This window comes from Drosophila takahashii, chromosome 3L (assembly GCF_030179915.1).
Source record: "Drosophila takahashii strain IR98-3 E-12201 chromosome 3L, DtakHiC1v2, whole genome shotgun sequence".
NCBI classification, from domain to species: domain Eukaryota; kingdom Metazoa; phylum Arthropoda; class Insecta; order Diptera; family Drosophilidae; genus Drosophila; species Drosophila takahashii.
In genome coordinates, this window is record NC_091680.1 from 13046552 (window position 1) to 13062389 (window position 15838).

A 15838-nucleotide genomic window follows, 5' to 3' on the forward strand; every position below is an offset into this window, starting at 1 on the left:
CCCAATATTAAATGATAATTTTATTGAACAAAATCGAATTATTTTTTGGAGAAACCTAAAACAGGGTGAAAACAAAAGCACATAAACATAATGGAAAAATATAATTATAGATTCCAATACTATTTTCCATGTTAAGAACAGATTTGGCAGAGCAAAGTAAATCATTATTAATGATTGCTTTCAATCTTTCAAAATTTATACCCGATCTTTTTATATATAAATTTTATATCTCCATCTCCCTCGCACTCTCTCTAGCTGAGTAACGGGTATCTGATAGTCGCGGCACCCGACTCTCTTGGTTACATCTCAAATGATCATAATTTAAAATAGCATTTGTCCCAAATCACATTTTTAAGGGTGTGAATATGAATATAGAATGTAGAATTTTTCGGTTGTAGTCTTACAACTAACGGTAGACGATTTTTCAATTCAAGACCTTATCAAGAAAGATATCAAATTAATTCATTTCTTTGTTCAGCCACATCGTTTAAACATGGAAAATAATATCGGAATCTGTAATCCCATTTTTCTCCAAATAAATAATTAGATTTTTGTAATAAAATGATCATTTAATATTGCAAACATAATAAAACTTAAAATAAAAGTAAAGTAACAATAGGGTACAAAATGCGTGGGTCGATTAACAAAATCTTCTGGGTCTGTCGAATTCGGGTATTTTCCTTAATTCAGGCATGATCGATGTTGGCGCCTGCGATCCTTATCAGAACCACCACCATTGCGGTGGGTCGTGACAATCCTGGCTGGTCTATTGGTTTTACTCTTGGAATGTCTACGAACCACCTTCTTCTTTGGTGCCTTGGTGGTGGGTGTAGTTGGCGGGGTACTCGGCGTGGTGGGTGTGGTGGGGGAGGTGGGCGTTGTGGGTGGAGTGGTGGGCGTCGTTGGGGTGGTGGGCGATGCTGGAGCCGACGGTGTAGTGGGCGTGGTCGGAGTAGTGGGCGTGGTCGGAGTAGTTGGCGTGGTTGGAGACGTCGGCGTGGTGGGATCAGTGGGCGTGGTCTGGGCAGAGACTCCCAAGGAAATCGAAATAAGGGCCACGAGACCAAGGAAGATAGCCAGCTGGGATCGCATCTTGGATGATATCTTCGACTGCTGTGACAGTTGTGCCTTTTTCCGTGCGAAACCAGAGTATTTATAGCCAAATCGTTGGAAGATCTTTCACACATGCTTTTCTCAAGCAAACAGTATTATGAGTTGGTGTTTGCTTTTTTGCGATTCAACAAATGAGTATATTAGTTTATTCAGGTTGTTTAAACAAAGATCAATAAAACCCATTCTGTGTTCTACATTATAAGCACGAAAGGATTTTGGGTTATTCCGAGTAAGAACTTGAAACAACCATGAAGATACAATTATTTTATAATTGATTTTGTGATAGGATGAAAAAGCAAGAATCATCTACTTATTTCAATACAAAAGACTTTTACAAGCAGTTTGATTCTTGATAAACAGAATTAAGAATTCCCTTTTTAAATTGGAAATCCAAACTTTACCTCCAAGTAAAGACATATTCGCGAATAAAAGGATTGTTGTATGTCATAACTTTGTATTTATTTCCGTATATCTACATAGTGAAATACTATACGAACTGGCTCTCAATGGAATGTAAATTTAAAACGGACTGGAGAGCCTCATAAGTTAGGTTTTTCAATATTTCAAATCAATTGTACCGTGTTAAAGGAATCTCAAAATAAACAATAGGAAATAATAACACACACATTTATAAAAGAAATCGGAAAATTGGTCATGACCAGATCGTATAAACATTTTCTGTTGTACATAGTTTGTATTTTATTCAAGTGTTTTGCTCTGCTCTATTGAGTGGTGTAAAATAATGTGAGAGGTTTCGGATTAGATCTACAAAGGAGTTACAAATGCATTATAAATTAAGTGAAATTCGGATATAAACATAAATCGGAGTGTATAAATATAAAATTAAATCACGACATGCTTGGCGTACACATATTAAACAATATTAATATCAGTTAGACTCAGAGACGTTCTATGAGCTAAATACAATGTTGTAGTTAGGCGAGTAATTTAGTTAAGATTTTCTCCCAATTTTCTTGAGTTTTCTCTTGCGTGTTTAATATTAAGTTTTGTGTTTTCCAACTTGTACAAATACGAAACATGATTTTGGTTTTGCGATTACAATTAATAATTGAATGGCAATCTCTGGCCGATCTCTAGGCTCCACCCATGTCGTCCACGGCAATGGCACACAGCACGTACATCATTCCGGCGCTGAGGAGAGCGGTTACCGGCACGGTCACAATCCAGGCGTAGGCAATATTCCGGAAAAGATGCCAGTCGACACTGCCATCCTCCGTGGGCGCCACATTGTTATGGGCATCCTTGTCGATTCCTGCTGTTGCCTGATGTTCCTGATCTCCTGGCTGACTTTTCTTGCGACCCGCCGCACTAACATGGCCCACGAAAACCACAGAACCGACCTTGCAGTGAGTGGTCGAAATGGGCAAGCCAATTTTGCTGGCCAGCAGTACGGTGATGGCCGCTCCGACTTCAATAGTAAAACCACTGAAAAAAACAAACAAATAAATAGTTATTGAATGGTGTAGGTAAATATTAAATTGAAAATTTCTGGCAAATTTATTATAAATCTAAATTTATTTTAGATTTAATAGGTATTTATTCCCTTTCTAAATTTAAATAATATTAATCTTTAGATTTTTTTAAGCAAAACATGAAAAACATAAAAAAAAAAATTTTTAAATTGTATTTTAATCAGGGATCGTAATTTTTATTATAAAAATTGAAAAAAAAAGGTTTATCTTTTTTTCTCGTTTGCCGAGCTAAACAAAGTAAGTGGTATTTTTCCCAGATTTTTTGTTCGCTGTTTTGGCTTTCAATTTTTTTAAACTCATAACACTTATTTGCTGATTTTAATAATAAAATAAAAAAACTCACGTCGATGAAGTGATCTTGGTTAGGTCATTGCCAATGGTCTCTATGACGCGTCGTCCCCACAGCCAGAGACCCACGGAGATGCCGATGCCGCCGTAGATAAGAATATAGATGGGACTTTCCGCCCGCTGCATAACCGATCCCTCGCGATAGATCATATAGAGGGCAATCAGTGGGCCGATGGCGTTGCTCACATCATTGCCGCCATGGGCGAAACTCCCGAAGGTGGCTGTCAGGATCTGCAGGAACGAGAAGAGCATTGAAATCTCCTGGGTCTCCTCCGCTCCGCTGGTTCTTCGTCCGCCGTCCGCTGCCCGCTTCAATTCCTCCTCCTGCTCATTCAGCGCCTCCTTGCTCTCGATCAGCGGTACCTTGCTGGAATTGGGCGACAGTGTGGAACTGATCATCAGATCGAGGCTGCCGGCGCTTTCCACCACCTGAAGGTTGTTGTTGGTGGTCTTGGCAGCTCCGGCTTCCAAGTCCGCGGCAACGGGACTCGCCTTGTGCTGGAAATGGAAATATAAGTAAGTATCTGAAATAATATTTGAATGATATTACAGCTACCTTTTGTTCCTCCTTGGGCGACTGGATCCGTTTGAAGCACTCCTGCAACTTGCGTCCATTTTGTTGCTGCTGTTGTTGCTGCTGCTGCTGCTGCTCGTCGATGAAGTTCAGGCTGGTGATCGTCAGATCGGTGTTGTCCAGACTGGCCTTGCCCAGCAGATCCTCGGCCTTCTTGATCAGCTGCGGATCGATTTTGTACTCCTCGCCGGGTGCGTTGTTGTTCTTGGCCGCCGAAAGTCCGAAAGGAGCCAGCTTGAAGGTCCTGGGCGAGTTGTCGCTCAACGAGACCAGCTCGGTAATTTCCGCAATGGCGGGCAATGGCTTTCCTTCGCTGACCAGCGACAAAGGACGACGCTGTTTCTTGGGACTGCCCGACGGCGAGGATTCTGGAAGGCCAATTCCAATAATTTATTACTATTATATTAATATTCTTAAGTTCCAAAAACAATGAGATCATAATTTGGCTCTATTCAAGTGTTAAATACTGCCTAATTGGGTTTAATTAAATATTTATATTGATCGAATGGTATTATATCATAAGCCAATGAAAAGGTGGCTACGATCTTTGTGTAAACAACCTAGTTCTACATTATTTTCGATGGCACATGGTGAATCGTGACTTGGCAAACACAAATAAACTGTTTGCCTAGACAAACAAGTGGAAGCATCTTCCAACGATTTTGCTATAAATACTCTGGTTTCGCACGGAAAAAGGCACAACTGTCACAGCAGTCGAAGATATCAACCAAGATGCGATCCCAGCTAGCTGTCTTCCTTGGCCTCATGGCCCTTATTTCGATCTCCTTGGGAGTCTCTGCCCAGACCACGCCCACTGATCCCACCACGCCGACGTCTCCAACCACGCCAACTACTCCGACCACGCCCACTACCCCGTCGGCTCCAGCATCGCCCACCACCCCAACGACGCCCACCACTCCACCCACAACGCCCACCACTCCACCCACAACGCCCACCTCCCCCACCACACCCACCACGCCGAGTACCCCGCCAACTACACCCACCACCAAGGCACCAAAGAAGAAGGTGGTTCGTAGACATTCCAAGAGTAAAACCAATAGACCAGCCAGGATTGTCACGACCCACCGCAATGGTGGTGGTTCTGATAAGGATCGCAGACGCCAACATCGATCATGCCTGAATTAAGGAGAATACCCAAATTGGACAGACCCAGAAGATTTTGCTAATCGACCAACGCATTTTGTACTTTGTTACTTTACTTTTATTTTAAGTGTTTTTATGTTTGCAATATTAAATGATCATTTTAATAAAAAATTCTAATTATTTATTTGGAGAAAAATGGGATTACAGATTCCGTTATTATTTTCCATATTCAAACGCTGTGGCTGAACAAAATAATGAATTAATTTGATATCTTTCTTGATAAGGTCTTGAATTGAAAAATCGTCTACCGTTAGTTGTAAAACTGCAACCGAAAAATTCTACATTCTATATTCATATTCACACCCTTAAAAATGTGATTTGGAACAAATGCTATTTTTATTTATGGAAATGTAAGCAAGAGATTCGGGTGCCCCGACTATCAGATGCCCGTTACTCAGCTAAAAGGAGTGCGATGGGTATTGATAAACACAATAAAACTGAATTTTTACTATTACGAATCCCAAGAATATGTGTGGTAATCCCAACTTTCTATCTTTTGTAGTTTCCGAGATCTCAGCGTTCATACGGACGGACAGACAGACGGACAGACGGACAGACTGACATGGCTATATCGACTCTGCTGTTACATGCTTTTGAACGAATACTATACACCATTTTACTGTTAAGTAACGGGTATAAAAACTCTCATAACAAACGTTTTTTATATACCAAAATAAACAACTTTCGTCACAAATGAGTTCCAACTTTGGATACATATTTCTAAAATGTTTAGAATGATCTTAAATGCAATGTTGAACTCGATTTACATTATCCGTCAGGATTTCTTGCATTAAAGCAGCGTTACAATTTGTTTAATATTTCTATGAGTAATTTGCACGAGTCACTCAACTATGTGAAATGTGAATGTCTTCTACAATGTAGAGCTATTTGCTATGCCTGCTTAATGGGACGCTGCCGACCGCTGCTTTAAAGGGAAGTCACACAAAGAAATTTTTTCTTTGAAAATCTAGTTTCTCATTTAATATTGCGATTATTATAACAATGTAAGTAATTTAGGTCTAAAATAAGGGTTTAAAAATGGTTTGCATTGGTAATCAAATAGTTTCGGTCAGTTAGGATTTCAATTCGGGTAACTCCTTTAATTCCGGCGGGATCGCTTTTTTTCACCTTGGCCCTTCCTTCCGCCATTATGCTTAATCTTGCGTGTGCGTTTCCTGGCTGATCTCTTTACCTTTTTCGTCCAGTGGGTCTTATGCTTATGTGGTGTGGTGGTGCTGTTACTCGACGGGGTACTCGGCGAAGTGGGTGTGGTGGGGGTGGGAGAGGTGGGCGTTGTGGGCGACGTTGGGGTAGTGGGTGGAGTGGTGGGCGTCGTTGGGGTGGCGGGCGATGCTGGAGCCGACGGGGTAGTGGGCGGAGTAGTTGGCGTGGTTGGAGACGTCGGCGTGGTTGGGGTAGTCGGCGTGGTGGGATCAGTGGGCGTGGTCTGGGCAGAGACTCCCAAGGAAATCGAAATGATGGCCACGAGGCCAAGGAAAACAGCTAGCTGGGATCGCATCTTGGATGATATCTTCGACTGCTGTGACAGTTGTGCCTTTTTCCGTGCGAAACCAGAGTATTTATAGCAAAATCGTTGGAAGATGTTTCAAGCAAACAGCATAACAAGTTAATATTTGCTTATTTGCGTTTCATCATGTGTTCTTTTGAAAGTTTAAGGTTGTCTAAACAAAGAACGATATCATCTTTTTGGTGCGCTACTTTTGAAACTTTCACAAGTACTTGATCAAGAGGACCAATATATTCATATACTTATAAAAGCTAGCTGACTTAATGATTTGAAAGGACCGAAAGGTGAAATGAACTTACCCACAGAGTCCTCGAAGTTGAATTTAACCGGATTCTCGGCCCGCAATCGCTTGGCAATCTTGCGCCGCTGCAGAGGAACCACGACCAACTGCGTGAGCACGGCAACCAGCAGGGACAGACCAAAACTGGCCGTCAGGGCTATCCACGTGGGTATGTTGTCCATGTAGAGCAGCTTGGGGCCGTCCAGCACCACGCTAATCACATTGATGAAGAACGTCACGCCATAGAAAATGGGCAGCGATCGGAATCCCGCCTTGAGCGGCTCCTGGGCTCGCAGGATGAAGCGACGAATGGCCAGGAAGAGCAGGATGCTCACAATTCCGCTCATCACCGGCGAGATGAACCACGATCCAACGATGGTGCCCAGGGTGGACCACTTCAGGCCCTGAACGCCGCGGGCAACCAATGAAAATCCAATGGTGGAGCCCACTATGCTGTGTGTTCCCGAAATGGGCAGCTTCAGAAAAGTGGCCACCAGCAGCCACACGGCACTGCTGGCCAAAGCAGACACGCAGCCCAGCATCAGCACTTCCTCGGAGCCCTCGTACAGACCAACTTCCAGGATTCCCTTGCGCATGGTGTCCGACACCTTGTAGCCTGTAAGATAGGAAAGTATAAGTATAACATTTCGTTTCAATAATGGTAATAAATTAGTTGTATGCTAATATTAGTTGGGTAAGAATTTCTCAACTGCGCATATGAAATAATGGATTTTCTTCAAACTCGGGTAGTTCGTAGAGTTTGCCTTGGTTATCATCAGTGATTTTTTAAAAAATTTTTGGTGTCCATTAAGGGGCGCTATGAATTTTTGAAGTTAAGAAGAAGAACTTAAAAAATGTTCTCAAACTTCAAATTAGTATATCTCGGGAACGGCTTAGAGGGACAACATGGAATTTTAGGGGAATTAGGAAAATATTTTCTTAAATTTGTTGTTTGCCAAAAAGTACGAATTTTAATTATTTTAAATTTTCTATTGTTACTTAACAATAATAATTATTATTTTGTGTTCCTGTGTAATTATTGTAATGATATTTAAGCAAGTATTTATAATTATTAGAAGAACAAAATTATTAGATATGTTAGCTATTTATTTACGTTCTCTGTTCGAAAAATCGTTTCTATATTCCGCAATCAATTAATTTGATTTAAATTTGTTATTTAGGACCTAATTACTTACCAATCAAAACGGCACCCGATATCTCGCAGATGGTGGCCAGAACGCATGCCTGCCGGATGGTTAGGACTCCAGATCCCACGCTGGTGCCAAATGAATTGGCCACGTCGTTGGCGCCGATTCCAAAGGCCAGGACAAAGGCGATCAGGAACCCGATGACCACCATCCATAATAGTTCCGGCGAAAAGCTCTCCATGTTGCCGACAATGTCGTTCGGTGTTGAAGGTATTTCAAAACTTCTTGGTGCAAACCACTAAACTCTCCCTCTCTCAACTCTAACTAAATACTGATTACTCTCCTGCCTACTCGAGAACTGAACTCAAAAACTGTAGGGACTTTTGGGTGGTGCGGATTTAACTGGGTGGATGGCTTGAATTGTGCAAAACAATTGTTGGAAACTTATAAAATACAAGACTACGTAACAAATGAGGGTCGAAACAAAAATCCAAATTGGTTAATAAGTGAGAAATTCTTTTCAAATATTCTCTAAACAGCCATATTTGCGCTTAAACTTCATTGTCGTTATTTTCATAATGAAAATGGGGGAACAATTCGCCGCTTGGAACTGCGAAGGTGCGATACTTAGGTGACTAATTACCCTGAAATGTTATCCTCTGATTAAACCCTTCGGTTTGGAGCCTCTCTCTTCAAAGCTGCGAATCAGCTCTTCCTTAAATTAGGTAATAAATAAATAAAATTCTACAAATAACCCTGGGTTGGACAAAAAACCGAAACGAAACTAACAATATTCCAAATTAAAATCCTTCTCCTTCGCTGACAAATTCCTGCTGTCGATGGAATTAGATGCTCAATGTTGAGAAGTATTCACAGGTATTCACTCAACATTAACTCCACTTGTATTCGTTTATCTCCTGGATGACTCCTGAAGCAATTGTTGTGTTTACGTTTTGAGATTAAACGACAGTTATTGATGTTGTTGATTAAGTGGATATAGTGTTGTTGTGTTGGTTTGTTAATAATTAATTATAATAAGTTTCTTGTTATGTTGAATAGGAGTTAAGAAGTGTCGAGTTGGTAAACTGAAAAAAAGGGGGAATTATATAAATACTTTTTCTTTTTCCGAAATATTTTATTTTACCTGACGTTTGGGGTAGCACAGTTGTTTCAACCATAGAGAATTATTCACCATGTCTGGAAATAAATTGAAAATATTAAGAAATTAATAAAGGATAAATCAGTTTTGCAAACCTATTTTTGGGACTCTGGTTAATTTTCCCACAAACAAACTACTGAACCACTTTGGTTAAGCACGCAAAACATTGTGATCCGAAAACCTTTAAAACCCATTTCAGAAAATCTAAATTCAAACTGGTTTAATCAGCTGGAAATTGGTTTCCAAAAACTCTTTCCATACCAGCATGATTTTTATTTTATAAACAACACCCACTAAAATGTTCAATTTCGTTCGATTTCCATGCGATCATCACTTTTTAGCAACTTTAAACCGGTAACAACCGGAAAGCAACCATTCAATGAGTTTTCCAATTGAAAATGAATTGTTTGGCATGTTGACTTGTTTCTAGTTTTCTTTAATTTGTTTATTTCCAGATCCAGCCGGACCCACGTGGTTGGATCTTTTGGCAGTGTGCGGTGTGGCGACAATTCAAATGAAAATTCGCAATTGAAATTGTAATTGCCGCCGGTTGTTATTGTTATTATTGTCCAGATTGTTGTCATCAATGCAAATGCAGCAAACAATGGATTTTCATTGTTTACAATGAAGATCAATGGCTGCGGAATTTACTGATGTAATTTATTCGAAATATTGTGTAAAAGGTACACTATTTGGATACAATTTCAAATACTACGCATTTAATTTACGAAATACAAAATTATTAAATTAATACTGATATTTACATTATTAAAATAAGAATTATATTTTGTCTTATACTTTAGAAATGTATTATTGAATACTGAATATTTTGTAAAAATTTAAAAGACTCATAGACTTCTAAGAGCTTTTTTAAGGAATATATTTAAAAAGGTCTTATAAAAATCCTCTAGAAAATATAAATTTTTTCATTTACAAGAGTAATAACTGTTTCGATTGTAACTGACAAGCTATATTTTACTTTTATTAACCATGTGAATGTAATAAAAAACACATCGTAAACAGTTTAATTACCTTTGGGGTCCCCAAAGAACTAGAGAACAAAACAAACCGAAATAACACATCCATTTCGCACTTTTCGCTAACACCAAAGCCCCATGTTTGACCTACGCAAATAGAAAAACCTCAAGAAAACCCGCCCACAAAACAAGTGGAAGACAAATGACGCCAAGAGGGCGATGGGCGTTGGGTGGTGGGTGGTTAGTGGGGGTTAGAGGTCAGTGGGTTGAGAAAAGTAACCAGGACAATGGCTGACACCGCGGCCCAGCAAGGTCGCAACGCTTTGTGCTGACGCTTGGTCGCGAAATTTCCATATTTGCGTGCTTTGTCATCGGTGGATACGCCTTTCACCCTTGCCACCCTTGCCACCCCTACCACCCAACACCCACCACCCAGTGGGCACACATTTGTATCCCCACAATGGAAATGGGAAGGAAACAATCATAGGTCTGTGGTAATCGCTTCCAATTTAGCGGCGTATTTTGAACTTTTGAACTATAAATACGCAAACACGCAAGTGTTCATAGTTTTTAAGCCACTGCATATGCAAATAAATGTTTGCTTATTCTGAAATATATATGGGATCGATTGAAATGAGTAATAACCAATTGAGTTATGGCTAGACATCGGATTTTAGGTGAAATCGTTTTTTTTTTTAAATGATTTAAAGCCACGTTTGATTGGTTACAATTTTTTTTACAAAAACCTCAATTAAGTTTGCCCTAAATCTAATTATATCTTAATAAATAAAATTTGTAACCAATCAACTATGGCTTTAAATCGGTTTAAAAAAAAAGATTTCACCTAAAATCCGATGTCTAGTTATGGCGATTTTATGGGTAATAAAGTGAGAATAGAATATAAGAGATGATTATTATTCACTGTAACTTTTTAATATTAATTTTCAATTCTGGACATCAAATACAATTTAAAGCAATACCAGTAAACGATCCTTTTCAATTCCTACGGCAATAAATCAATTTCCACCCATTGTCGATTGAGAAATTACAGTTATTGCCTGTCAGGTGGGCAGTTTGTAATTGGAATGAACCGTTAAGGCCGATCAGATCGAAGGTGGGAGGGCAGTGGGTGGTTGGGCGGCCGGCAATCAATGTGCACCGAGTGGCTTCACGTATTGCTATTGCCATTGCATGACATGAAAATGGAATTAAAATGGATTGAATGGCAAGTGCAACAAATAACAACAGATGGGATAGGGACGGGTGCACTAAAAATAAGAGGAGATGCAGGCTGATTTAGTGAATCAGACCCAATTTATATATTTAAAACATATTTTTTTATAGAGAGTGCCAAAGAAATCAAAAAATATTTCACATTTATAGTTTAAAATGTATATAAATAAATCCCTAAAGGTGATTTTCTAGTTATCGTGGTTTTAAATTTAAGACAAATCACAGGTGAACACCCTTAGAATTAAAAAATGCACACTTTCAGTTAAAAATTCATATAAATAAAGTCGATTTTGTAGTTCTCATGGTTTTAAATTTCGAAAAAATTCTAACTATTTTCATAAATTACACTATGCAGCATCAAAAATTAACCTCGATGAATGCTATATTTTTGGATTCGTTACGAATTCCCAAGTTAAACTGCGTTTTCCACAGAGTTCCCCGACGCAAGGATTCTTAGCAAAATGACCTCAAAGTTCGAAAAATGCTGAAATTGACCAACTTTGCGGAGCTCTCAGAGGCAAATGGATGCATGGCTTGGTTCGAAGTTAAAGTTTTTTAAAAGATACACCCTTTATCTTTCAAACCCCATACATAAAATAATTTTAGGATTTTTTTTAAGGCAGAAATAAATTCCAAAAAACATATTCAAAAAACTGAAAAACATACAGCTGCGGTCAAAATCGTAGCAGTGTTGCCGCCTTGAGTTTTTAAAAGTTTGATGTTGTAATTTTTTCTTATCCAATTAGTCCAATAGTAAAATTATAATCAATACAATATCACCAGAAGAAGATGATTTACAACAACAAACTTTTAAAGACACAGGGCGGCAACACTACTACTATTTTGACCGCAGCTGTATGTTTTTAAGTTTTTTGACTATGTTTTCTAGAATTTGTTTCTGCCTTAAAAAAAATCTTAAAAATTTTTTAAGTATGGGGTTTAAAAGATAAAGGGCGTATCTTTTAAAAACTTTAACATCGAATCAAACCATGCATCCATTTGCCTCTGAGAGCTCCGCAAAGTTGGCCAATTTCAGCATTTTTCGAACTTTGAGGTCCTTTTGCTAAGAATCCATGCGTCGGGGAACTTTTTGGAAAACGCAGTTTAACTTGGGAATTGGTAACGAATCAAAAAATATAGCATCCATCGAGGTAAATTTAAAAAGCACTCAAAATGCTGCACAGTGTTATTTAGAAAATACATTAAAAACACAGGGAAAAACCTTTAAATTTCAAACTTCAGCCTTAACCATTTTGTATTTCTGATAAAACACTTATAACCCTGTTTTTGAAAACGGTTTTCGTATTGCCGAATTATTTTTTTCCCAGTGCACAATGCACCTTCCGCGTCACCGGCAGCCTTGACATTGCCGCCTACCAACTGCAATTGCAACTGGCTTTGCAAACAGTAAACTGCATTTAATATTGATTTAATTTGCCGCACTGTTCCAAGGACGGATCGGGCTTAAACAAAAGTGCTGGAATGGGCAGATAATAGAGGCCTGCAGTCGAATTTTCCTGGGCCGAGAAAAGCGACCGCTGCACGCTCAGCGTCAGCTAACAAAATTACCACTTGTTGTTTTGCCGAGGCGGTGGGCTCACTTTTTTGGGGTGGTTGCTGCCGCATGTTCAAGGTCGAGCCGCCGCCACCGAACTCAGGGTAACTTGTTTTAAATTAACACCACCACATCCAATGCATGTCAAACTGTACCCACAGCGAAGCCCCTTTCCTATTCCAATCAGCCATCTCCGGTTCAGCCCAATCCAATTGGAGACGCGCTCAGGTGTGAAAGGGATGCACACAAATAATTAACAAATGCCTGCAACAAGCAAAAGCAAGAGCAGCAAACGAGCGAAGGTCGTTCGGAAAAAAAGGTGAATAAGATGTAAAGAGTACGAAAGTTAAACAAGAAGAATGGTATCAAAATCGATTATATGATAACTTTATGAGATAAAGAATTTACAAGGATTTCAGTTTAGATATTTTGTATCATACTATACATAATAATTCCCAATCATTACAACTTTATCATAGTAAAACTTTTTAAAGAAATTTCTAGTTTTCGAGGTACCACTGTGTTTATGCAAACGTTTCTGGCACGTGTGACTGTACAAACTCGAGTAGTAAAAATAATGCGGGTCTCGTTTGCCATTATTATTATCCTCTTTCTTTCATTCTTTTTTCCCTTTTTACCTCCCTGGCATTCATAAAAGAGTTTAGACTTCAAAGCTGTTTTGATTTTTCGGGTTTTTTTCCATCACACGCGATCCGAAATCGGAATCACGATTTTGTCGGCTGATATTTAAAACGTGTGCACAAAAAAAAGAACAAAAGCGTTTTTGCTGCCTCATTGAATTTCACATATGTGTGTATATTTGTAGTACATACAAATAGCATTCACATTCAATAAATATCGGGCACCTGGCAACAGGCAAATATGGAGATTTAAAAAATACCTACTATATATCGATCGAATTCAGATTAAAGTTAAGCATATCAAAACATATTTACTTTTGGATTTGGCCAAATAAGTAAATCTAAAAATAACCAATAATAAGAGCTTTAAGTTTAAGTAAACTCCTAAAAAGTTTGTATAAGTGTAAAAAGATATTTAATTAAATTTTCTGAATAAATTTCGCCGAGGAAGAATTCCCCATTCTACAAAATTTGACCGAGATTTTTAGCTTTAATGCTTTAATCACTCAGATTAAATGTGTTCATTTTTTTTGAGGGCACTCTTAAACTCCCTTGAAATTCGGGAGTTATAAAGTTTATAATCCCTGAAGAGGGACCCAGAACTCCAACTGTACTTGCCAGTTTGAGAGGCACTCGTGCGATGACCACCCAACCGCAAGTTGCAACCAGGAGAGGCACTGAATCGGTCTAATTCGCACACACTTTCCATCCGGCGGCGAATGTGTACACGCTTTGACCTTGCGGGGTTGCAGGGACCACCCCACCGCCACCCACCGCCCACTTTACTCTCAAACACACTCATTCTTCGCCCAGACCAATCCGTTTATCCATGATATCATTTTGCGAAGAAAAAATTCAAAATTTCTTCTCTTGACGTAAGCGCAAAGATCTGAATATCTTCCAAATTTTTGAACAATCGAAATATGTATTATTTCAGTGATGTGCAGCAAGTGTATAAAGATTTTGGGATTGTGGTGTTTTGTCGTTGCTCTATTTTAAAGTCTGAATGCTTTTCGGAAAGCTGCTCTATTTGTTGTTTTTCCGCTTGTTAAATTTAGTTCCCAGACGCAAAAACTGTACACAAAAAGATGCCGAAGTATCACTCCTCCCCTAAAACTTTTCTACTTCACAGTGGAACTCATCTGTATAAAAATGTAATTTCATTTGTATTGTTCTAAAATTTATATTAAAACAATATATATTATTATTTTTTTAAGAAAAAATGTATAGTTTTTATAATATTTACTAAGTGAAATTTCTACGAAATGCCAAAAATGGGTAAAAATTTATTTTTAAAGAAACGGGCTTTCATTAAATTTAATAGTTTCTAGGTACATATATTCGAACTTTTATTACTATCAAATTACCCACTTTCATAAAGATAAAGAACACAAGAACAAATACCTAATTAGATATTCAGGAATGTAATACAACTTCCATTAATGTAATAAAAAATTACGCTTAGGGTAGGCTACTTATTTTGCGGGAAGGCGAAGCGTAGGGGGAATTCTTCTTAATCGTGTTACAGTTTATAGGAAAAGTGATGAAAATTGAAGAGGGAGCTCGAAATTGGTAAATTTCACAATAGAGAGGAGAATTTCGCGAAAGGATGAACAAAGAGGGGAGGTGGGGGCGTTCGATAATGAATCATTCTAGCGGTGTTGTTGTTGTTGTGCCGTGGGGGAAATGCGAAAGAGATACAGAGAGAGTGAGGAGTGTCTGGAAGCTGCCAGAAGAGATGAGCGAGCGAGAGAGATGGAGAGTGCGCAGGATGGTCATCCTTCGCCCAATATTCGCATCCTCTCGTTCCTTCCACCTTGTTGCAGTGGTTGCTGTTGTTGTTTTTGGCGTTGCTGCAGCTGCGAAGCAACAATAACAACCACAACAGAGGCTTGAAAACAGCTGCACAGCCAATCAGTGGCTGTCAAACCGTTTTGCAAAATATACCAAAGTAACTGTACTCTGGCCCACTGGAAAACAATTCGTTTTTGGTTATTCTTTTGAATTTGGAGCTATACGACACTTTTTTTTTCGTGTTGCCACCCCACTTGTGCTCCGCACCCAATCGATTGCCCAGTTTATTGATTTTTCTACTCAATCATTTTGCATTTGTTGCTTGTTTGGATATTTTGCATTGTTTTTTGTGGAAGAAAACTAGTGGCGAAAACCAAACACACACACACTTTGAGAGCACACCCACGCGAAAAACACGCGGCGCCAGCCAGACTACAAGGATACACAAGGATATACATATGTCCTGCAGGCACACACACTCACGCGCACTAAAAAAAAAGCTCGCCAGGTGGGAATCCCGTGGGAAATCCCCAACTGAAAACTATTTCTGGATATAAGCAGGAGTTTCGTCAAGTCCTAATGGAGTTACTCACTTGATCAGCAGCACTTTTTCAAATCAATATCTCGTCTATTGAATTTATTTAAGCGGGACGAAGTCGCGCGCAACCACCGGCTCTTGCTAGGTAATGTGACCGCGGAGCTCGATAATACCCTCCGGATCCCGTTTTTCTTTAATTAAATATACCAAAAAATATCCCTCAAACGGTCTTGCTAAAATGTCTAGCGGAGTCACCCTCCTCACATATCGCGTACACAAACCCACAGCGCTGC

General features: G+C 39.2%; 2 protein-coding genes across 2 annotated transcripts; one reads left to right on the forward strand and one right to left on the reverse strand.

Moving 5' to 3' along the window:
• Positions 1-1787: 1787 nt before the first annotated feature.
• Positions 1788-15717, reverse strand: NaPi-III (Na[+]-dependent inorganic phosphate cotransporter type III). Its single transcript, XM_017140142.3, has 7 exons — positions 15601-15717; positions 8793-8845; positions 7697-8733; positions 6520-7116; positions 3511-3896; positions 2950-3452; positions 1788-2559 (listed from the first exon to the last, which is right to left on the reverse strand). Exons 3-7 carry the CDS (start codon positions 7887-7889, stop codon positions 2208-2210), a joined length of 2031 nt encoding a protein of 676 aa, XP_016995631.2. The 5' UTR covers positions 7890-8733; positions 8793-8845; positions 15601-15717; the 3' UTR covers positions 1788-2207.
• On the forward strand, positions 4243-4758 carry LOC138912837 (swi5-dependent recombination DNA repair protein 1 homolog). Its single transcript, XM_070214322.1, has one exon. The coding sequence runs from the start codon at positions 4261-4263 to the stop codon at positions 4672-4674; it is 414 nt and encodes a 137-aa protein (XP_070070423.1). The 5' UTR covers positions 4243-4260; the 3' UTR covers positions 4675-4758.
• Positions 15718-15838: the final 121 nt, after the last annotated feature.

Coding starts and splice junctions, on each gene's coding strand:
- NaPi-III (XM_017140142.3), bottom strand. CDS start 7,889: ATGGAGAGCTTTTCGCCGGAACTATTATGGATGGTGGTCATCGGGTTC. Junction 3,897..6,519: donor CAACTTCGAGGACTCTGTGG/GTAAGTTCATTT, acceptor TTGGCCTTCCAG/AATCCTCGCCGTCGGGCAGT. Junction 3,453..3,510: donor CGCCCAAGGAGGAACAAAAG/GTAGCTGTAATA, acceptor TTCCATTTCCAG/CACAAGGCGAGTCCCGTTGC.
- LOC138912837 (XM_070214322.1), top strand. CDS start 4,261: ATGCGATCCCAGCTAGCTGTCTTCCTTGGCCTCATGGCCCTTATTTCG.